General features: G+C 41.3%; 1 protein-coding gene and 3 long non-coding RNA genes across 4 annotated transcripts; all 4 read left to right on the top strand.

Annotated features, from left to right (window-relative positions):
• Positions 1-3586: 3586 nt before the first annotated feature.
• On the top strand, positions 3587-5101 carry LOC107375245 (uncharacterized). Its single transcript, XR_001571676.3, has 6 exons — positions 3587-3677; positions 3756-3829; positions 4333-4374; positions 4489-4503; positions 4647-4667; positions 4798-5101. It is a non-coding gene; the product is annotated as an uncharacterized lncRNA (long non-coding RNA).
• Positions 5102-9357: 4256 nt separating this feature from the next.
• LOC107375244 (spore coat protein SP65) lies at positions 9358-10291 on the top strand. The gene is made up of 4 exons (XM_054744807.2): positions 9358-9422; positions 9517-9581; positions 9687-9743; positions 9837-10291. Exons 2-4 carry the CDS (start codon positions 9525-9527, stop codon positions 10209-10211), a joined length of 489 nt encoding a protein of 162 aa, XP_054600782.1. The 5' UTR covers positions 9358-9422; positions 9517-9524; the 3' UTR covers positions 10212-10291.
• A 7384-nt stretch (positions 10292-17675) lies between these two features.
• LOC107375243 (uncharacterized) lies at positions 17676-18758 on the top strand. The gene is made up of 5 exons (XR_001571674.2): positions 17676-17776; positions 17857-17930; positions 18007-18063; positions 18177-18306; positions 18408-18758. It is a non-coding gene; the product is annotated as an uncharacterized lncRNA (long non-coding RNA).
• A 4433-nt stretch (positions 18759-23191) lies between these two features.
• LOC107375359 (uncharacterized) lies at positions 23192-24069 on the top strand. The gene is made up of 4 exons (XR_008563811.2): positions 23192-23376; positions 23493-23566; positions 23666-23710; positions 23821-24069. It is a non-coding gene; the product is annotated as an uncharacterized lncRNA (long non-coding RNA).

Here is a 24069-nt window from a genome sequence, read left to right as displayed (position 1 = left end):
TCCCTGCACGTAGTTTTGGTCTTAGCCACGCTTTGCATCACCCTGTACACACATAGCTAGGTAAGCCACGAAATGAAAATGTTTTTTCTATGATCTGGCCCATCATCCTCATGAAAGTGAAGATGAACAACACCAAAAACGATTCTTTCCAAAACCTCCGACCAAAGGGGAGATTTAAGAATTCTCCAATTTCAGCATTTGCTTGTGGACGTAAATTTACGAGGTTTGTTGTAATGTCACTGCCCGGGACAAAAATGCTCTGACATCACATGTACAACCTGTTTTTACTATGTAGAAGACCACAGGTGAAAGAAGATGTTAGGGGTGGTTAATGTTGCCACTTAGTTTTTCAGCAAGGATGCTGATGATTTGGGGAGCCACTGCCATTTATACCTTTGGGCAGCCGTAGCCCAGGAGGTGGAACGGGTTGCCCAGTAATCAGAGGGCAGCAGGATCGATCCCGGCTCCCGGCAGAGAATGCTGCTGTTGATGGTGGTGGTTGGAGCAAGGCCGGATTATAATACGGACAAACTGGGCACAGGACCAGGGGCCCACAGCCACAAGGGGGCCCACGCGAGCTGCAGTCTTTTTTATTTTTATTTTTTTGTGCAGCAGTCAAAGTTGGAGAAAAAAGTTGACAAGTAATTAAAATTGCACCCATGTTTTCTAAGTTAACACAATTCTTTTAACAATGGTAGATTTTGCATCTTTACTCCACCCCCCCACCCCCGGCCGCAAACTCACTGGTGCGCCTGCAAACTCTCAGAGTTCCTGCTGCTCTAAACATTGTATATGCTCCCCTTAGGCTCTATTTTTGAGAAGTATAAAATAATTTTTCACTGTTTCGCTGATGACCTTCAGATCTTTTTGCCACTTATTGATGCCAGGTCAATTGGCTCATTACTGGAGTGCTCAAAATGTGTCAAACATTAATTTTCTTAAGATCAACAACCAAAAAAACTGAAATTTTACTGTGTCGCAGTCCTAAACAACGCTGTTGGTCCTCTTGGTCCTTGTTCTGGTTTTCTAAAGCCCTGTGTTAAAAACCTTGGTGTGGTTTTAGACGTTTTTTTTAATCTTCACAGACAGGTGAGTGCAGTGGTCCAATCAGGTTTTAATCATTTAAGGCAGATAGCAAAGGTGAAGCCATACCTTCCTGCTAATGTCCTCGAACATGTCACCCACCTGCTCGTGTCTTGCCGATTGGATTACTGCAACTCCCTGTATTCTGGCCTGGACCAGTCCTCCCCACACCGTCAGCTGGTCCAAAACGCAGCGGCCCGCTTGCTGGTGCCAGTCAGCAAGCGGGACCACATATCTCCAGGTCTGGCCTCTCTCCATTGGCTTCCTGTCTCTTACAGGATCCATTTCAAAATTTAACTTTTTGTTTGTAAACCCCTTCATGGCCTGGCCCCAGTTTACATCTCTGAGCTGTTGTCCGTTTACGGCACTGCCTGAACCATGAGGTCCAGCTCTCAAGCTCTTTTAACAGTTCCAAAAACCCGCCACAAGACTCGCGGCGACAGAGCTTTCTCTGTGGTTGGTCCTAAACTGTGGAACAAGCTACCTCTCGACATCAGGACCACACAGAATCTAGAGCATTTTAAATCCCTTCTTAAGACACATTTTTTTAATCTGCTTTTAATGCAGGTTGACTTGAGCATCATAATAGTTTAACAGTTATTATTATAGATTGTGACTGTTGTGTGCTCATCTTATTTTAGGTTTTTATTGTTGATTTGTTTTACCTTGTACAGCGCTTTGGGTGTAGCTTTGCTGCTGTAAATGCGCTCTATAAATAAAACTGACCTTGACCTTGAAAGAATCATTTCATTTTCTGTTCCTCACTTCTGATTATTTTCAGTGGTGTCTGTTTGTTGCAACCACCAGGTACAATAACTAACTTGTTTTTATTTGACTATTTATCAGTCCTGTCTCTATTATCGTCCTGCATCTCCTCTCAATCCTAAAGAAAAATACCTGGCTTCAAATTTTTTCACCTTATGAGTTTCCTTTAAATTGCAGTTAAAAATGATCTATCAACTGAAAAAAATTGTGGGAGAGCGCGCTGCGCGCACCAGTGAGGTGAACTCACCGGAGGACGAAACAGGTGATGCGCTCCGCAGCAGCGAAACACATCCGGCACAAATAAACGACAGAAAGCATGAAAGGAAATGAGCCGACATGAACGATCGCGTGTTGGGGGTGGGGGCAGCTGTGGCTACATTGTAGCTCATCACTACCAGGGTGTGAATGTGTGTGTGTGTGTGTGTGTGTGTGTGTGTGTGTGTGTGTGTGTGTGTGTGTGTGAATGTGTGTGTGTGTGTGTGTGTGTGTGTGTGTGTGTGTGTGTGTGTGTGTGTGTGTGTGTGTGTGTGTGTGTGTGTGTGTGTGTGTGTGTGTGTGTGTGTGCATGCATTGGTGAATGACTGGTTGTGTTGTGAGCACCTTGGGGTTCTTGGACTCAGGAGGGGGCTTTTTCAAAAACAGGCCATTTACAAGCTTTGAATGCTGATGAATGCGCTTCACAATGCACTGGATTTGTTTATTTATATTTATGCTGAAAACGAGGTGGTGTGGGCCCAAATTTGTTTGGTAACACTTTACAGTGAGGGTCCCTTTATTAAAGCTACTTGGTGCGTTATTAAGCATTGATTAATTATTAAATAAAGTTTAACAACAGCTTTATATTAATGTTGCTACTAAGTAATGAATAACTAAACCGACACTTCCCTGGCCCTTTGTGCTAACTTTAAGGACATATAGGAATATATTATTACTACTGTAAAGTGTTACCTTTGTTTCCTAGTTGGACAGGGGAAGGATATTCAGTTTTACATAAACTGACTACAAGAACATGGCCTAACTAAAACCTATTACAAGATGGATTGTCTCAGGAGCATCTCTAGAAACCTGAATCAGGTATTGAAGACCCTTAAAGGAGTTCCCCATTTTATGCCTTTATTGATTTTAAGCTAGCGTGATTAGCGCCTCTGAAACAATGTCGCTTTCTTTAGCCAAAAGGAGGACGCAGGCCCTCACCGCACTAGAGAACTTCCAGAAAACCCTAAAAATGCAAATTTTAGAAACTGAAAAATACATAATACTAACAAACTTTTATTGATTCAGATACTTAATCTTCTGTTTTTTTGGCAACGTGACCACATCCACTGGTCTCTTTGTTCCCATATTTTTCTGGACCTGTTTGGAAACCTAGTTGGGTAAGACTCACAGGTGTGCCTTCTTATGTAATTATTTTGCTGACTTTTGTTTTTGTCAACAACCACAAAATGATTTCAAGTGGGAACAAAAATAAAAAATAAAAATACATAGAAATGCCATTAAGTCATGACAGTGGATGAAACTCTTGTAAGAGCACAAGCCATTAGTCCAAAACTTGAGAAGTTATGCAGAAATATCAGCTAATGCATCCAACCACAATGGATAAAATGATTTGTCACACTGAAGCGTAACAAGTTGATTTGCCTTCCAGGCGTGGTATCTGTGTCAAAACACTCTGAAGGGTGAAGATGGAAAATCTTTTAATGCATGCCGTTTCCCAACAGTCAGGTTGCAAGTACTATATATATGAGACGTCCAGCATTCAAACCAACATGAAAACAACATCCTGGTCCTCTTGACCCTTGACAGTTCACTGAAGCCAAACAGACTCAACGGTATGTATATTATTTTATATATATTATTTTATTTACTTGAACCTGAATGTTCACTTCAATTTCTTTTGGTCTTTGCAGCTGAGATCACTGCCATGATGCTGAAGGTTCTGCTTGTTCTTGGATGCTTCCTTTGCCTCACTATGGCTAAACCTGTAAGTTTGACTTTACCATAGTAAATGTTAAGAGATTATTTGGCAAAATAAATAAATAAATAAATAAACCTCCTGAAAAATCAGGTTGTGTCAACAAATATAAGCAAGTTTTTAAAACCACCATCATTTACATGATGACTTTTATGTTTGTTTTATTGCAAACATAACAAACTGGTGACATTTAAGTTTTTTTTTCTCAAATGATTTCTCATACTTATTAAAATACATGATTTGCCAGCAACAAATTCCAGAAATGGTCCGTGCAAAAGATCAGCAACACTGGATAAAATGCAGAATAGATTTTATCATACATTTTCAATACAATGACAATGTCTAAAGTTTGCACAGTCACTGAGAGAAATAAAGATCATGGTAAAAAGGGATTCATCATCTCTATGTTTACATCCTTTCAAAATGTTTGAAGTTTTTCATTATGAATGTTTGCTTTCATGACTGAAACAAAATCCTTGCAGATCCCGTTTAACATCTTGTGTTTTCCACAGCTGGAACACGAGCGATTTGCCCGATCCAACTCCGGGGAGAGGGTACATGTTCTTTCCGTCTCTTAATCTCAAATCAGGATGTCACTTTTACTGTATAATTCCAGAAGGTCATTTGTCTTGTGTCTTACAATGTTCTTTTTATTTTCTATGAAACAGTGGAACAGGAATATGGTGAGTAAGAATTTATTAGATGCAAATATAAAAACATTTTTGACACCACATGTCTCTTCGTCATGCTAGTCACTTGTATTGCATAATTCCTGAAGGGCTGTTGCTTTGTGTCTTACAATGTTTTTTTTTTATTTTCTATGAAGCAGTGGGGCTGGAACCCTCAGGTGAGTAAGAATTTATTAGATGCAAATAAAATAAAAAAACTAAAAAATTTTACACCACGTGTGTAGCTGTATGATTCCTGAGGCTCCTCTGCCTTGTGTCTCACAATGTTTATTTATTTTTTTTTTTCAGTTCATGGGGGATTCACAGATGTTGCAGTACTTTCTACTTTTACAACAACTACTAACTACAGCTGCTCCAGCAGGAAAATAAAATCTGAAATTGAGCAAGAATAAATGAAAAAATAAAAGCACTCTGTGTTTGTTTCAGCTCTGTTATTCATGTGTAAACTGTTCTGTTTCCTGTCTCCTAAATTCATATAATATTGTTCTACTTGATTGTGTTTACTCTAACTTTAACATTTCTAAAAACACGCATGAAGATTCCCTCTTGCATGTAGATTTAGATGAATAAAATTAAAAAGTGAAAAAAAAAAGAAACATGGACTCTTTCTGTTTTCAAAATTTAAGGTTTAATTTGGAAATCAATAAAATGATGAATTAACCCTTTGATGCATAATGGTCACTACAGTGGACAGGTACTCAAAATTGTTATTTATTTATTTTTTGTTATTAAGCACAGCTGTTGAAGACTTGATTGCATTTGAGCCCCTCCATTTGGCCTTCAGTAAGTCAAGCCAACATATTTCATGTTCAGAATGCACGCTGTCCACTGAGGTGGGCATGTAATAAATTATTTGTAAATTATTAAATGTTACAAAAAATATTTGTTGAAATTTGTTTCATTCACACCTAAAGATGAATGAAAAAAAAATCATTGAAGATTTCATAATTCATGCATCAAAGGGATAAATGTTACTCTGAATCATTGTAACTGTTTTAATTACACTGATCACATAACTAAATATTTCATTTTTCAAGCGTGACATTTTGTAATTCCTTTGTATATTTTCCTTTGTATATTATTTTCACATTCACAGACGTGAACAGCTGTGTTACTGCTGACCTTTCGGCCAATCTAATGGTTCAAAATCCAAATGATCAAAGTAGTTCACTTCCTGCTGAATATGAATGTCATAAAAACTGAATAGAAATGAGCAACAGAAGTTGCACAAGAGCAAGCTTAATGGGTCTTGTACAGTGGCGGCTGGTGAAAAATATTTTTGGTGGGGCTGTGCTATTTCTTTTTAAACAAGCTTGTGCTTTCTGAGCTTTGTGCACAACTTCACTATTTCCTGAATTAAGCACAGCTCTTTTATTTCCTGTCTTACATCACTGGACAAACTGATTAATCCAGGTGTGTCTGACTATTGGCACGCTGCCTTGCGGACCAAGGTTGAAAAATACTGCATTACTGTAAATTGCACATAAAATAACATGACCATAAATGGTAAATAGGCAATGCAAGAGGCAAGTAACAAAAACATTTTGTTTAATTTCAACATTTGAGTGAACACCAAAAATTATGAGCAGGTCACTGTTACAGTAATGTTAGTAAACACTACTTAGACAAAACGCCAGAAATTTACACTGTTAGGACTTATGGAAAGTCGAAACACTTTCATAGGAAATAATGTCATCAGTATCCTCTTACAAATGTCATATTTCCCACTTTTTGGGACAATAAAACATTTCTGGTTCTCAATGAGATGTTTTTACTTCAAATGTAAAAACATCTCATTGAGAATCAGAAATGTTTTATTGTCCCAAAAGCTGGGAAATTTGTTTGCTGCAGCAGAAGTGTAACAAGTAAAATGGAATCAGATTGATGTATGTACAAATTTACTTGAAATACACATTTACATGATTAAATATGTATAATAGGTATGTGTGTTGAAATTAGTTTTTACAGTTATTGCACATTAAACAATGTACATGTTATTAAACAAATGTCCCGGTTTGTGGGACAACCAAGGATTTCTGATTCTGATTGTCTTGTTCACAGAAATGTAATGTACAGCTTACCTCTGCACCCAGCTGCTGCTGTTCTCCCTGTCCAAACGTCCTCCGTTTCTTTGTTGGCTGCTGCACTGATGCGCTGCATTCCTCAGTCAGAGAATGAATGGAGTCCCTAATGAGACACAAGTTCCACATCCACATTACTGTGGATCCCAGCCGTTTTGAATAACAAACACAGAAAGCAAAATAACGCATTAGCGTGATTGCATCCAGCTAGCCAAGCCTTCCTGGTGTACCAATTTTGGGAGAAGCGTCGTGTGTACAGTTTACCCTTCTCCTTGTCCTGCTGGCTTATCTTTACATCAGGCTGATCTGGTCCAAGCTCTTTGACATTAAGTTTTTCCACCATAGTTCTCCTCTCGAACGGATACTGGAGAAGAGACCGAACTGAATTCAGTGGCTGCTGAGATCCGGTATCCTGATTGTAGGCTCTGCGTCACGACCAAAAACGTGCTGGAGTAGTCGAGACTTCCGAGTTCTACCGAACTCCAACGAAAGCCTTTGGCGGTAGCTCTATCGCCCATCATGCTTCTGAAACAACGTCGACGCTGATTGGATACATTCCCATTCCTACCGTTTGACTTTCTTGTCAGCAATTGGTCGGCTGGTGCCGTCCTGTTTGGGCGATTGAAACACAGTCCACAGCCTTTCTGTCGCCTCCACAGCTCGGCAGAGACCAATATATATATATATGATTTGTTTTTGTTACAAAACACACAATTAACTTAGAATATGTGATTATTGTTAATTGTATTTATTTAATTTTTTAAAATAAAAATTAAAAACGCTGGGGAAAACTGGGAGGGCGGCACCCTATCGCCCTCTACTGGCCAGCCGCCACTGGTCTTGTACTTGTTCCACCTGTCACGATCTGCCCCTGCCTTCCTGACTGTGTCTCTCTCCTGCCCTGATTAGCCCTTATTGTTCTCACCTGCCCCTCGTTAACCTGCCCATGTGTTCCTAATTTTCCCTGTGTAGTTATACCTCCCTTCTTGTACCAGTCTTCGTCGGATCATTGTATGTGCATGTGCTTGTTTTGTCCTGTCGCTCCCATTCCACCATTAAAACCATTTTTATTTTTCATCCGTGCCTGCTCTCCTGCCTCCTGAACTCTCCACCGTACATAGTCTACCATCTCCACTCCTCCCAACATGACAGAATGATCCGACCAACCTGGACCTGTGGTGAGCGTTACATTCTGTTCTGGAGGATTATTTTTATCTTTTTCTCCCGTTTCAGCGGAGGGAGATTTCGGCCTGGAGTTTTGTTTTTCGGCGCATCCTACCTCTTCTCGGGGTGGTCGAGCCCTCTGGGAGATCCTGGCGCATCCTATCTGTTTTCGGGGTGGTTGGGGTCATTCTCCTCTCCTGATGTTTTGCCCCATCCTGTTTTTCACAGAAGCGGCTGTTTCCTGGAGCTTTTTGATGGAGGTAAAACTCCCTACGAACGCCAACATTCTACGGGGTGGTAGGGCTGGTCTTCCTGTTCCATGTCTGCTTCCCTTCACCCGAGCCTCCGCATGTGGATCCAGTCGAGTCGTGATGTGCACCTGCTCACTGTTGTCGAGTATCTGCTGCCGTTCCTGGTTTCCTCGCGTCGCTCCTGCTGTTCTTCCTTCTTCCTGGTCCACGACTGCAGGGTCTATGCCTGCAGGTCCTCCATGCTGCGGTCTCTGCTGGGTCCCACACCTGCTGCTGCAGTCTCTGCTGGGTTCCACGCCTGCTCCTGCAGTCTCTACTGGCTCCCACGCCCGGCTGCTGCAGTTTTTGTGTTTCTGTGTCAAGTCAAAGAGTTCCTGTGTCCCGAGTCAAAGAGTTCCTGTGTCCCGAGTCAAAGAGTTCCTGTGTCCCGAGTCAAAGAGTTCCTGTGTCCCGAGTCAAAGAGTTCCTGTGTCCCGAGTCAAAGAGCTCCTGTGTCCCGAGTCAAGAGTTCGTGTTCCCAAGTCCGAGTTTCCTGGTCCTAGCTCAAGAGACCCTCGTAAGCCGGAGTTGTGCCGCCTAACTGAGAGGCCCCTGCTCTGCAACCCCGGACTGAGTCAAGTGTTCCTGTTCCCATGTCTCGTGTTTCCCGTGTCCCCGAGTCCAGTGTTCTGGTGTTCCCTAGTCTCCTGTGTTATGTGGCCTTGTGGGCGTCTGGTATCCACCCCTTGGGGGGTGGGGTGGGGGTGGGGGTACTGTCACGATCTGCCCCTGCCTTCCTGACTGTGTCTCTCTCCTGCCCTGATTAGTCCTTATTGTTCTCACCTGCCACTCTTTAACCTGCTCATGTGTTCCCAATTTTCCCTGTGTATTTATACCTCCCTCCTTGTACCAGTCTTCGTCGGATCATTGTATGTGCATGTGCTTGTTTTGTCCTGTCGCTCCCGTTCCACCATTAAAACCATTTTTATTTTTCATCCGTGCCATCTCTGGTGTCTCCTGAACTCTCCACCATACATGGTCTACCATCTCCACTCCTCCCAACATGACACCACCAAGTCATGTCATTTGCAATTTAAAGGTCTGTTTTTTAGATTTAACTTGGAGCTTTGTCAAAACAAACAGTGGAAACTAGGCATTGGTGACACCTCCCCAACGGTAGGATGAACACATTAATCTAAACCTTGGATAAAACTCACAAGGCTATTTGAGCAATTAATTTTATGAAACAAATCCATGTAATCTTCTACCAGTGCCGTTTTAAACTCCACCTCCAGGTGCAAAGGCGGGAGATTGCTTAATGTATGACATTTCTCAATATTTCGCTTCCAGTTACTGCATATATAAGGAAATCCCACCATTCAGAGCTACAAAACAACAATCCACCTGTAGGGAAGTCTGAAGCTGTGAAGGCCAAACGGTAAAAATCCTGTTTTACTTTAATTAGATTTATATTGTAAAAGTTTTATTTATCAGCAGCTGTTTTTAAGAGAATACATGTTTTGTTTTATTAGGTGAAATCATGCTGAAGGTTGCATTTATTCTTGGATGCCTCCTGAGCCTCACTGTGGTTCAATCTGTAAGTCTAGCTTGACTTTCCTCTGATTCAGTTTAGTGATAACAGATTCTTTAGCATTTTTCATGATATTGTAAAAAAAATGTTATATGTGTAAACTGTCTGCAGGCGGAGCCTCAGCGATTAGGCCGCTCTGACTCCAACTCTGGTTCCAACTCCCATGAGGTGAGTGTCGTTCCATCATTTTTAATCACATCAATTAGACACATCAGGCACTGTTCTGCTGTATGTTTGACAATATTACTGATTTCCTGGTAGGCTCGTTTGGGAAATGCAGCAGCAGCGAGGCAGAAGTTCCTTCTGCAACTCATCCAGCTCATTCAAAGGTTAAAATTAACTACAACTACAGCAACAACTACAACCCCAGCTGCCACAACTACAACCCCAGCTGCCACAACTACAACCCCAGCTGCCACAACTACAACCCCAGCTGCCACAACTACAACCCCAGCTGCCACAACTACAACCCCAGCTGCCACAACTACAACAGCTGCCACAACTACAACAGCTGCCACAACTACAACAGCTGCAACAACTACAACAACTACAACAGCTGCGACGACTACCACTGCAGCTGCAACTACAACCTCAACTGCAACCATTGTCACCACCCCTGGAGCTGGGGGAAAGTAAACAAATGGATAATTGCATACAAAACCAAATAATAATAAATATATATTGAAACCTACCTAAAATCTAAAATGTATTCACCAAACGAGAGCAAAATCAGTTCTGAATAAATGTTCAACGACAAAACTTGTGTTTGTTTTTCTGCAGGCGCACTGCCCATAAAATGCTTTTGCATCGAGTTTCAGGTATGACGTTTTTCAAGGCAAGGCAAGACAGCTTTATTCATTCAGTACATTTCATACACAGAAGCAATTCAATGTGCTTTTCAGGAGCAACATCAGCAGAATATAAATAAAATTAGATTGCAAGAAAGGAAATAAAAAGGCAAGGTTAAAGGGTGAGCAGTTACAGTGCAGAAGGTGCAGCATAAGAACATTAATTCAAAGGCTGATGAATACATGAACGTTTTCAATATGGATTTAAAAGGTACAAGATTTGGTGCACATTTGAAGTCATGAGGAAGCTGATTCAGCAGCATAGTAGCTAAAAGCAGCTTCACTCTGTTTGGTTCTGACCCGGGTTTCTACCAGCTGACCGCTTCCTAAGGATCTCAGAGCCCTGCTGGGTGGGTCCTCAGTGACCAGAATCTCATATTTGCGTCTTATTGATGTTTTTTTTATGAACTTTTTTTAAATTTCCTTGTCAATGAACTCTTTGTTAACGTCACTGGACTTTTATGTGACAACCATCCCGGGACTACAGATGGAAATTAGCCCTAGGCTACAATCTGGCGTGTTTACATTCATGCTATCCCTACATGTTTGTTCATTAACATGCACTGTCCCAAATAAAATATTCGTTCATTCATTTAAGATTTGACATGTATTCTGGTCCCATGCCATTGAGTGATTTATAAACTAGTAGTAGCACTTTGAAATGGATTCTGTCGTTTGCTGGTAGCCAGTGTAGAGATTTAAGAACAGTGATGTGCTCGGTTCTCACGGTCCTTGTTAAGACTCTAGCAGCAGCATTCTGAATTTGCTGCAGTTGCTTTAAAGCTTTTTTGTGAAGACCAGACAAAAGATCATTGCAATAGTCCAGCCTAGATGAACACATGAAAGAGTTTCTCCAGATCTTGTTTGGACATGAGACCCCTGAGTCTTACTTTTTAATGAAGATGATAAAACGTAGATCTAGCCAAACCAGTGAATCTCAGGTCAATATATTAACAATGTATCATTTTACTGAGGCTCTATAACAACATTTTCAACAAACCACAGTTATTCAAAATGGACTTTAAAGCAATCTCTAATAGTCACCTCAAGTCAGATTGTTCAAAAACTCCTGATGTCGACTCTAGTTTGACTCCTATTTTGGTCACATGCTCTTTTTCACTTTTTAGGTTCATCACATAAAAGTTTTCTTGGTTCCTTTGAGGCACTACCATGATGAACATGATTAAATAACCAGCAACCAGGTATAGTTTGTTCTGAGGTGGAAACATGGAATACCATGAAGCTGGATAGTTGACTTTACAAGACTTCAAGTCACTGGTCTGAGGAGCATTTTGCCCATGAGGAGCAGAGAGACCATTCACCCTGTAAAGGGTCATTTTTGCATTTTGATAATAATAATAACAGCAGGTGTCTGTGGGATGAATTAGGATTTAATGATAGCCACGAATCTCCTTGACTAACCAGCTAACTACAAACTTCTTCAATGTCCTTTGGGGACATGCTGATGTTTATCTCCTGAGTCCATTGTGCCTGAAGAGGGAGCAGAAATAGAAAAGCATTTACTGTCATGGAAAGTAAACCATCGTTTCCTCCCAACTGTCTTAAAGTTAAATTTACCATGATTTAACGTCACCTTGGCCCAGTTTAGCCAGAACTTCTACAGGCTGACACAGCAAGTTTTTGTTGAGACCTGATCATTAAGATCAGTTCCTGACAGCCGCTGCTTCTCACAGCTGATGTCGATCCACCCCTGCGCTGCTCTTTAACAGCATGCCACACAATAGTTCTCCACTGGCTCAAAAACTCAACCCTAAACCAGTTCTCCCAACATGATCACACCCTAACCCAATTTTTTTTCAATCAGCCCTTCTTTACAACACAGAACACACCATGAAGGAATATTAGTGCATCCACGGTGTCTGAGTTGAGATGTGTCCTTATCTCCTCGGTTGTGCGGCTTCTCTCTCTCTCTCTCTCTCTCTCTCTCTCTCTCTCTCTCTCTCTCTCTCTCTCTCTCTCTCTCTCTCTCTCTCTCTCTCTATATATATATATATATATATCCTGATGCTCTGGATGGCCAAACTCCCAAAGCCCCAGTGCACTCCACCAACAGAACCATGGCTCCCCCTGAACCTGAGATCCATAAACTCAGTGGTCTCCTTTAACTCATTTACTGTCATTGACGACAAATGTCGCCATTTTGAGTCCAACCGCTCGCTGTCATTGACGACTTAAGTCGTCATTTGCATTTTTTACTGTGTGGGCATCAGAACAAGCCCCCGCACAGTGAGAACAAACATCAGAGCTTTAAAGAAGATCTTACACGTACATCACACGTCACGTGATCAGGAAGCAGAAAATCCATGTGTTAGGAGAGTTTTGGGCCGCTGCTGTGAAAAAAGTGAGGAGCGAACCGAAAAAGCTTCTGCCAATCACAATTCGACAACGGTTTATGAAAGAACAGATAACGCTCCAAACATGCGGATTCTTCCTGATATAACAAGTGAGTCTACTCTTTGTTTTGGTTGTTTTGGTAGTTTTGGCGCTGACATCATAGTGGAGCACAGCATTCTGTGACTCTTCAAAAAAACAGTAAAACACTGAAAAAACCGCTGATCAGCTTTCTGATCAGGAAACGGCAGTTAATGAGTTAAAAAGCATCAGAAAACTTATCTGGCTTTCACACGACTTCCTGTTAACCCTCTTCTTCCTTACTAGCTTCTTTTACAGTTGTTTCTGTATTTTTTGGGTGTGTTCACAAACATCATATGTTAAATCCGTGGCGCATATCAAACGGAACAGGTTTTGTTGTCCCGTGGACTCCCATTCATTTCTTTTGGCAGTAGGGGACCCACGGACTGGAAGTAGATGGGCATGACCTAGGCTATGATGATGGTCATTTGGAAGTCAAAACAACCTATTTATTTAATTTCTTTTTTCAAACTATTAATTTATTCAGGCCAACACAACCATATCACAACCATACTAAACTGGCCAACAAGAGAAGAAACAAAGGCTTCCCGGGGCGGTACCTAAACCTCTAAAGCTCTTGATGTGTAACCATCAGACCAGGTATTGCAATGCTACACACTGTTTGAAATAGGAAAGCTCTATTCCAAGACAAACAGTTAGTAGGTCTCACATAAGCACAGGAAATCCAGGTAAATCTAAGTTTCTGTCTCCAGCCGCACCTTAAAACGGAGATGTAAAAGATATCCTAACTGTATGTGTGACAAATCATTTGTAATTGACTAAACAAATCGCCTGTAATTATACAGCGCCTTCTAGAGCTCTACAACTCCCCAAGGCGCTTTACAACACACCAGCCATTCACTCATTCGCACACATATTGATAAGCTACATTGCAGCCAGTTGCCCTGGCACAGGTGCCTAAAATCCCTCAGACTACCAATGGCTGGCAAGGGGAATGGAGTGCCTCACCCAAGGATGCAAATATACATTTAGCACATTTGAATTGCAGTTTTCTGAGTCAGGCACTCCAAAAGGCTTTACAGTCATGCACGTCAACATGCTGATGGTGAAAAGCCTCATTGCGGCCACAGCTGTATTTGGACACACCGGCTGCCACACAGGAATCGACTGGCGCACCAATTCAGGCCAGGACAGTACAGAGGTGGAGTGGTTTCAGTACAGCTTCCTGATGGACACTGAGTGTGGCACGAGTGCAGCACGTCTCCCGATATCTGCTCCCACAAGAGAACCAAACAATTAGAAATTTGAAATCAGACACAGGTTTTATTTTGAAATATACCAATTCAACTTGCTGAATGACGTCTCATTTCCTGTGTGGCTCATGTAATTTGTTCACTTAATGACAATCTGCATGCTTTGTCCAGAAACAATAGAATCCATGTGGAAACTTTCCGGAACTCTACATCTGGATTCAAACCGCACTGCAGCAGGTGAGAATGCACTTATAACGACTCCTGGATTTCTGAGAAACTACTCACTCTCCTTTTTAAGGGCCATTTTAGCGTTTAATGGCTCAAGAAAATGCTTTAAAAATGAGAAAATTTGTACTTAGACTATAAGCTTTATTAATATTGTGCATTTTTTGGCCACCATAGAACAATCTTTCAATGTGAACAGAGTTGTGATGAAAAACAACGGTGAAAAGAATGCTGTACGCAAGTGTGATTCACAGGTCTGTGGCCCACTGGCTGCTTATTGAGCATTCTCATGATCAAATCCAGCCTCAGACAGTCTTCAAGCGATGTCAGCAACTGACCAATGAAAATACAAGTGATGTGGAAAACAAGTGAGGAGAGAACAATGTGATAATAGCTAGCAACAAGACTCATCTTCCTTTTTTGAGTTTGGTTCAGCGTCTAATAAAAGAAGTTGAGCCCTGCACGGGCCTAAAATCTGAGCCCGTGTCCGGCCCGGCTCGAGGGGGTGGAGCCCCAGCCCGACCCGGTCCGAGAAGGTTTTCAGGATTCTCTGGCCCGACCCGAGCCCGACTTTTTTTTAACCTTTCATAATGTTTTAGCGTGACAGAATGCTCAGCATTCTAATTATCTCTGAGAAGTGTTCTGCAGTAAAAAAAAAAAAAATAAATAAAAGAAAAGAAATAAAAACAGCATCAATGCAGCCGATTTTTCGAGCGGCAGATGAAATTTACGAACACTATATTAATTGGATGCGTTTGTAAATTTAATCTGCTCTGAAAATGCGCTCTTGTGCAATTAGAAAAAAAAGCAGCATTCTAATTAGGGATGAGCGAGTACACCACTATCTGTATCTGTATCTGTATCTGTTCAACCAATTAAATTATCTGTATCTGTATCTGTACTCGGAATGGGCGTGGCATAACCCGGAAGTGGGCGTGGTTTAACCGGAAGTGGACGTGGTTTACATCAGTGTATTATTTTAAGTCTGAAATTGATAAGGATTGATCAGATGTTGCTATGTGTATTGTTTATTTGAAAACTATTTACAGAGCAGCCTCAGAATTGAGATTAAATATTTTTGATCACAATAGTAAAGAAACTATTACAGAACAAGTGTTTCAATAAAATCAGAAAATTAATATTTGAGTGCATGGATTAATACATCTGAACTCATGCAGTAGGAACTAGGAAATATGAAATGCTAGAACCAGACACAACTTTCTATATATATTTTTTATTTTAATTTGATTAAACTGATTTATTTCTTAACGTTCTTGGCATTTTCCCACACAAAGTTAAACAAAGAAATGTTGATTAATGTGTGTGTGTGTGTGTGTGTGTGTGTGTGTGAGAGAGAGAGAGAGAGAGAGAGAGAGAGAGAGAGAGAGAGAGAGTTCAAAAAAATAAAAAACCCGACCGGAGCGGAGGTAGTGACAACAGCACGTCAGCTCTGTCTTGTCAAATGCACCATGTCAGTTACGAAAAAAGTAACTTTAAATATTCAACCGAAAAAGAGGAGAGCTGAAGAAAACCTGGGGAAAACTGAAGAAACGTGAGAAACAGTGAAGCAATCACAGCGAGATCCGTTACTGTGTGTGTGTGTGCGTGGATGAGCCGGCCGGACTGCGCTCCCGGTCGGCTAGAGAGTTTTGTAAGTAGGGAGGGGCGGGCGCTCTATGTGACTGGCCAATCACAGAGCGTGAAGACAGTCAGTTACCCAATGAAGATTTTCCTTCAGCACGATTACAGATAATGACTCGTTTTACTCGTTTCATGCTCGTATTCGTCAAAAATGCGTTATCCATACCGGATACTCGTTTGAGTATCCGGCTCATCCCTAATTCTAATTATCTAACTGCAGAGCGCATTTTCAGAGCGGCAGATTAAATAAACGCTCCCAATAAATAAAGCATTTGTAAATTTAATCTGCCGCTCTGAAAATGCGCTCTCCAGTTAGAAAACAAACCAGCCATGAATGCTGTATTTTTTTTAACTGCAGAGCGAATTTATTCACAGAAAAACAGAACGCTGCCGTTTTCATGAGAATAAACAAATGGTTTCTGACATATCAAAGTGGACATAAAATGGCATATTAGAATAGGGGCACATGTTTCAATCAGCAGTTGGAGAATTCGTTTATATAGGCGCATTTATAAACCACACAGACCTTAACTGAGCTAACGGGTGCCGGTGCGTGAGAAGCAGGCAGGTGCTGCTGCGTTTAAGTGTTTCAGTTTTTTTTATGAATTTGAATTAAAAAAAAGGCGCCCAGCCCGTGCCCGAGGTAATTACACAGTTGTTGGCCCGAAGCTCGGCCCTCGGGCCGTCGGGCCGGGCAGACCCGCGGGCCTAGGGCTTCAGTGCAGGGCTCTAAAAAGAAATGTAGCTCTAGCACTTTCTCCCTTTTCAATGTTCACATATTGAGTGTATAAAAAAGACCTGTTTTTACATCGGGTCTTCTGGAGCCCTTTGTCACACCCTGTCCTGTCTCTCCGTTTAGGTTCAGCCTCGTGTCTCGTTAATTGCTCCCACCTGCCTCTCGTTTCCCAATCACCTTAGCTCCCTGCCCTCGTATTTAAGCCCCTTCTGTTCTGTGTCTTGTGTCGGTCCATTGTTTCATTGTCCAGCGTGTTCGAATAAACCAATGTTAAAAGTTCTTACCTGTCTGCCTGTCTTCCTCCCCGCATGTGGATCCTCACCTCCGCTCACCTCGCCCACACGCCGTGACACCCTCGAACCGTGCAGAGCATTACCCATGCACGCATTCACACTCCGGAGTGGTGAGCTACAATGTAGCCACAAGCGCCCTGGTGAGAGAAGCAAGGCTGCCACACAATCTCAACACTGGTCTCAGAAGATTGTAGACCGATTTCAGCATTTCAGAAGAAAAACTCATCATTGAAATATTTTGCATCAGCTTTACGTGTTTTTTTTCTATAAAGAGGTATTCTTGGCTATTGTTTGAAACTCTACCCTGAAACTGAACCAGCCCTTTAATCCCAAACCCCACAAAATTAATCAATCTCATGACAGATAATTCAATAGTTTCACAAACATTAATTCCATCTGGTGTTTTTTTCATGGATTTCCCACATTAGCTGAGTTGCATGAGTAACGGCATCAAATGTTATCCTAAAACATGCACGAGCAGGAAGACAGGGAGTTTTGTCGAGTGTTTGTCGGTAACCAAGCAAAACCACTAAGTCCCTTGACTTGTAATCATAAGACAAGGTATTTCCTCTTTTTAAAATCTGCGTAATTTCTTACTCCCAAACAGAATCCACACAATCATTTCTAATTGGCCCTTTACGTCTAATAAGAGCAGTTAAATTATTGCAACATGTCAACTGTAATCCTGAAGATTTCTTAAGTCAGTATTATCCCAACATCTCAGCTCCTGACTCTATAAAAGAGACGTTCGGCCCACAGAGCAGCACCGTCACAACCTCCCCGATCATCTCTGAGACGCTCTGTTCAAGTGGTAAGAACAACAACAACAAAAATATGATCATTGCATTCTATAATCTGAGAAGAGTCAAATGTTACCTTTTGCTTCAACAGGTGAGAACCCTGTAACCATGCTGAAAGTAGCCCTTGTTCTTGGATGCCTTCTGAGCCTCATTATGGCTGAAACCGTAAGTGTGGATTACTGTTATCACTAATATTACAATCCTAAAAAGTACAATGCACATCATATCAAACCTCTTACAGATGGAGCACCAGCGATTTGCCCGCTCCAAGGGTAGATTTCATTCTAACTCACATGAGGTGAGCCTCCTTTCTTACAATCAAACTACATATAAACACCAATCACTGATCACTTCCTGTCCCACTTGCCTGCTGTATGTTTGATGAGTCTGTTATTGATTTCTTTTTTGAAGTCGATCGCCACTCCCACAACCACAGCTGCAGGTGCAACCGCCTCAGCACAAACTCTGCAGCAGATTTTAGCCCTTCTCCAACAACTTGGCATCAAAATCTAACATCTGAAATGCGACCAGCAATGAATTAGTGAGTAAATTTTTGTTTTGAAACCACTTTAAACATTTATTTCTCACGACTGTCTTGTTTCTCGCTGAAATCATAATCCTGGCTCTTTTTTCTCTCCACAGACTTACAGCTTGCAGTTTCAATCAGAAGACTTCTTTATCCAACATTTGGTCAAAAAAGCATTCGTCTTTATCTGTTAAAGCTGACAAATAAAACTGTTTCAACTAAAGCCATGCCCACACTGTGTTTTATTTTTCTAAAAGTAAGAAAATGCCATAAAAATCATCAATTGTTTTTTTTTTACCTTTTTAAATATAAAGGTAAAGACGCTCTGTTTTGTAAAACACATTCTAACTGTGTTCCAACACACTATAATTCATCACCTGCTGCATTTGCTTCTACAGTAGAATGTCACTAATATTATAAAAGAAACAGTTGCTGTTTGAAAAAATTGAATAAAGGAGACTACACTGAACGTGGAATGCAAGTTTATTTTTATGATTCAATGTTTCAAAAGAAAAGTCTAATTGACTGAGGATTTTTGCAGCTTGCTGCTCTGGAGTATTTATATGTTTTCTCCAAAAAGAAATCAGTTAAGTGGATGAATATTAGCAGTTGGGCCAAGGACGAAGGGTTTTCATGGCACAGCTGTCATTTTGCATCTCCAACCAAACTGTGCCCTACAATAAACAGTTTGTATGACAGCCAGACTGTTACTATTTGGCATTCATACACTTACCTCATGCACATATATCCATGCGTAAGTTCCCGTTTGTCACACAAGTATCATTGTTCCATGTAACCTTGCACATGGTGAAGCTGTGTATATTTCACACAGTGTTGTGTGCATCATGTTGGGATTCTAGGCAACGACTCAGTCATGGTGCATCCTGTCAACGGCATTTTAACCCTTTGATGCATAATGGTCACTACAGTGGACAGGTACTCAAAATTGTTATTTATTTGTTTTTCCTATTAAGCACAGCTGCTGACGATTTTATTGCATTTGAGCCCCTCCATTTGGACTTCAGTAAGCCAAGCCAAGATATTTCATGCTCAGAATGCACGCTGTCCACTAAGGTGGACATGTAATAAATTATATGTAAATTATAACATTTTACAAAAAATATTTGTTTAAATTTGTTTCATTCACACCTAAAGATGAATGAAAAAAATTGTTAAAAAATCATGGTTGAAGATTTCATAATTCATGCATCAAAGGGTTAATGAAGATGCTGGTTGCATGAAATACAAAAAAAAAAGCACAAGTCAGCATCACCTGTTGTCTTATTGAAGTCAAAGGATTGCTGAAGTGTTTGAGAATCCGGATAATATGTATACTTTTTACTTTGAAAAAGACCAAATTTTAGTAATTTCTTAATTTAGTAATTACTTCTTAAGAGGTAACTGTAATATGCTGAATGTAGTGCTTGTTCAGTAACTCTCCTGATGCCTCATATGGTGAATATGTATGGCTAAATGCATGTGTTACACGCTGTGACTGTCACTGAAATAAGATGCAGTTTGGATGATAACACTTTTTTTTTTAGATTTTCCGTGATAGACCAATGCAATAGCACATAATTGTGAAGTGGAATAAAAATGACTGATGGTGTAACATGAATTTGTATTCAGACCCTTTTACTCTGATATAAATATAAATACATCTGTTCTGCGAGAGCTCTGGTTGAGTAGAGAACATTGTTAAACGAACAGCATCATGACGACCAAGGAGCTCACCAGACAGATCAGGGATTAAGTTGCAGATAAGTTTGAAGCAGAGTTGAAATAGAAATAAATATCACAAGCTTTAAACATTTCAACAGAAAATCTTAAATCCATCGTCCACAGATGGAATAAAGCATGCTACAACTGCAGACCTACAAAGACAAGGCCACCCACCTAAATTCGCACACTGAAAAAGGAGAACATTGGTCAGAGAAGCTTCCCAGAGGCCCACGGTCACTCTGGAGGAGCTGCAGAATCCTCAGCTCAGGTGAGATAATCTATCCACATGACAACTGTAAATGGTGTACTCCACAAATCTGGTCTTTAAGTAAAAGTGGCAAAAGGAAAGCCATTATTGACAGAAAGACATATAAAGTCCTGATTGCAATCTGCCAGGAGTCATGTACGGAACACTTGTGGAAGAAGATGCTCTGGTCACACACACACACACACACACACACACACACACACACACACACACACACACACACACACACACACACACACACACACACACACACACACGTCTGTCCTTCTATCATAGTGAGGACCCGCCATTGACTTCCATTCATTTTTGTGATTCCACTGTGCCTCACCCATACCCTAATCCTGACCCTAACAAATGCTGAGCTATTCCTAACCCTGACCTTAACTAAAACTTAATTCATACTATACCTCTAACTGGTATAGTAAGCTTCTAAAAAAGAAGTGAGGACCCAAAAAATGTCCACTTTGAAAAATGTCCTCAAATTGTAGGGAAAATGGTCAAAATGGTCCTCAGTTTGTAGTTTGTCCAAGAACACACACACACACACACACACACACACACACACACACACACACACACACACACACACACACACACACACACACACACACAGTGAAACATGGAGATGATAGCATCACACTGTGGGGATGCTTTTCTTCAGCAGGGACAGGGAAGCTGGTTAGAGTTGATGGGAAGATGGATGGAGCTAAATAAAGGGCAAAGAAGAATACCTGTTGCACCTCATGATACACCTCATGATCACACAACACTATATTGGAGCAGGTGGAGGGAGACTAGGGGTCTTAGCCACCTCTGTTGTTGCTAGGCCTCCTGGGGCTGGAGGCTAGGAGGGAGATCTGGCCGTCTGGTTGGGGTCTGGGGTGGTGGGTTGCTGTGCTCAGCGTTGGGCGGGGGAGCCTGCTCATCAGCACCCCAGCAGAAAGAGTCAAACTCTGGTTACCGGTGATGGTTGTACCCCATGTGCAGCAGTACCGGGACCAGAGTGAATAGGGTGTGTATGGGGAGCATGAGTGGGTGTCCGGCGTGCATTTTTGTAAGTCTTGGGTTGTATGTGCATGTGTGAGCATGAGGGAGGGAGTGTGTGACTGTTTTTGTGTATGACTGTATATGTCAGGTAGGGCCTTTGACTCCTCCCCTCTCCTGGAACCTCTCTTGACGATATAGATCTTTATCTCCCCTCCCCCTGCCACACCTGGTGTGAGGGGTTGTGCCTTGGTCTGCCTGAGTGTTCGTGGCAACCGGGTCTGGGGGTTTAAGTTTCAGGCATCTGCCTGATAGATCCCGGTGGCTGCCTGGTGGGGTCTGGGTCCCTGGGCTCTGCTGGGTCCCCGGCGGGGGTGGTCGCCCCTGGGTCCCGGGTCGCTGGGTCCCGGGCTCGGCCGGCTAGGGGGTGGGAGGCTGCGGGCGGGCCTGTGGGCTTGCCGCTGATATCTCCCGGGACTCTGCCGGCTGCTGGTTGTGGCCCCCCGGGGCGATCCTCTGTGCCTCTCGGGGGGGGGGGGGGGGGGGGGGGGCTTCCTGGTTGCAGTCTCCTTGGGGTTCCTGTGTTCTGGGGCCCTTTTTTTTTTGTCTTTTTCTGCAGGTCTAGAAGCAGACTCTTGTTCATTGTTTATTTTTGTGGACCCCCCCCCCCCCCCCCCCACACCTTTTCTTTTCCTTTCTTTTTAACCTCTGTCTCCGTGTCTGGTCGGAATTACAAAGCATTCAACAACAGTAACAGTAAAGTTTTAAGTATCAGGCGTGACATTAAAAGCAAACGCTTTGATGCTCCACCTGAGAGTAAATCTGTAAGGCTTGTCACCAGCATTCAGACATCAATTCTGCTTGCTTCACAGCCAGACAGGACACGGTAAAAAAATAAAAAATAAAAAAAAGAAGAAAACCTGTTGGAGATTGGGACGGAGATTTAGCTTCCAGCAAGACAATGACCCTAAACATACAGCAGGAGCTGCAGTGCAATAGTTTATAGATTAAAAAATGTTCATGTGTTAGAATGACTTAGTCAAAGTCCAGAGAAAAATTCAGGTTAGCAACTTCGGCAAGACATGAAAGTTGCTGTTCACAGATTATCCAGATGTGCAAAGATGGAATTGCAGTGGAAAATGGCTCTAAAAGGTATTGATGCAAGGGGGCTGAATGCAAATGCACGCCACACTTTTTTTTATTTTATTTGTTTAAAACTTAAAAACTATGTCTCAGTTTCCTTCCACTTCACATTTATGTGCTACTTCGTGTTGGTTTATCACAGAAAATCTAAATAAAACATTAACATTGTAGTTGAAAGGTGTACAAATATATAAAAGTTCAAGGGGTATTACTTTTGCATCAATTTTTAACAACCACCTGCATTCTCCTGTTTCACTGATCTGGATTGTAATACAATTCTCAAGACCAAATGAATGAAAAGAAGTCAGAAGACTCCTGAGTGATGCCTTGTCTATTTTTATCTCAGGAAAAGTTGCACACACATGCTCCACTGAGTTTAGTAAATTTGTGCATGAAGCAGCAGTGCTGTGTCTGTGAAGGAACATTGAAACTTACATGCAGAATGTCCACCATTGTTTTTATGCCTATGAGCATCAAATTAATGACTATTTAATTTTCTCATTTTAACTGAGAATGTTTAGTTTTCATCTAGTCTTTAAAATTGAATTGAAAAATAACAGATGCTGCATCTAGAACGTTGTAACGCATGCGTGTTCAGATGTGTCACGTAAGTTTGAGATAAAGTTATCTGCTTTAGGAGTTAGGAGAACGATGGCTGAAATAACAGCTGTGATGATGTGCTGCTTTTTCAGACTTGGACAAGTAGCAACAAACACCTCGTCTTATGAAACGCTTTTCCTTCCAACCATTTAATCACCTGACTGTAAACATTCTGGAAGCAATTTCTTCATTTTAAGTTTCCTCTAAGTCTGTCTATAATTCGTAGACAGTGTGAAACTGTATGATTTAATATTTCTAAATAATTATTGCACAACTTTTCTGCTCCAGCGACTTTATAAAAGAGAACTTGAGCTGTCGGACAGGAACTCAACAGCTTCTCTGCTCGTCTTTGAGAGAACCCGCTGAAGGTGTGACGGCTCGACTTCAAACATGAATCTTTAGCTTCTGTATTTTCTGTTTTTCTCATATGTTATTTGTTTTATATTTCCTAATTTATCCGATTGAATTATTTTTGCTTCAACAGGTCAGATCACCATTATCATGCTGAAGGTTGCACTTATTCTCGGATGCCTCCTGAGCCTTATCATGGCTCAACCTGTAAGTGTCAATTATATATATTACTAATAACCATATGCATAGAAACTATAAATATCATTACTGTAATAAAGTATAATTTGTCTAATGTTAAACCTGCAGGTGGAGCGAGAGCGACTTGTTCGATCCAGTTCCAACTCCAATGAGGTAACATTTATTTTCCTTTTCTACATTTGAACCATAAATTAAAAGCATTGGGAATCAGATTTATTTCTAAGTGCATTCTGATCTCATGATTTGCTGTTTTTCTTTTTAAGGGATATAGATATGGAAATGGCATGATGAACCCTTTGACGAATATTGAAGCAATCCTTGAGAACCAGCTTTTTGCCGCCATTTTGCAAAAGTTTATAACAGGTTAATGATTACAGCTGAAATGTGACAAAAGAAACAAAAAGTGAGTGCAAACTAACATTTTATTTGTGAAATAGTAACTAATGTATTCAATGTGCTTTCACATTATGAGCATTCATTGTTCCCCTCATTTCAGATTCTCGTGACTTTTT

This window comes from Nothobranchius furzeri, chromosome 6, assembly GCF_043380555.1.
Source record: "Nothobranchius furzeri strain GRZ-AD chromosome 6, NfurGRZ-RIMD1, whole genome shotgun sequence".
In the NCBI taxonomy this organism is placed as follows: domain Eukaryota; kingdom Metazoa; phylum Chordata; class Actinopteri; order Cyprinodontiformes; family Nothobranchiidae; genus Nothobranchius; species Nothobranchius furzeri.
Note: the sequence above shows the minus strand (reverse complement) of the source record. Positions and strands in the feature narration are given on the sequence as shown.

Coding starts and splice junctions, on each gene's coding strand:
- LOC107375244 (XM_054744807.2), top strand. CDS start 9,525: ATGCTGAAGGTTGCATTTATTCTTGGATGCCTCCTGAGCCTCACTGTG. Junction 9,582..9,686: donor GCCTCACTGTGGTTCAATCT/GTAAGTCTAGCT, acceptor AACTGTCTGCAG/GCGGAGCCTCAGCGATTAGG. Junction 9,744..9,836: donor CTGGTTCCAACTCCCATGAG/GTGAGTGTCGTT, acceptor ATTTCCTGGTAG/GCTCGTTTGGGAAATGCAGC.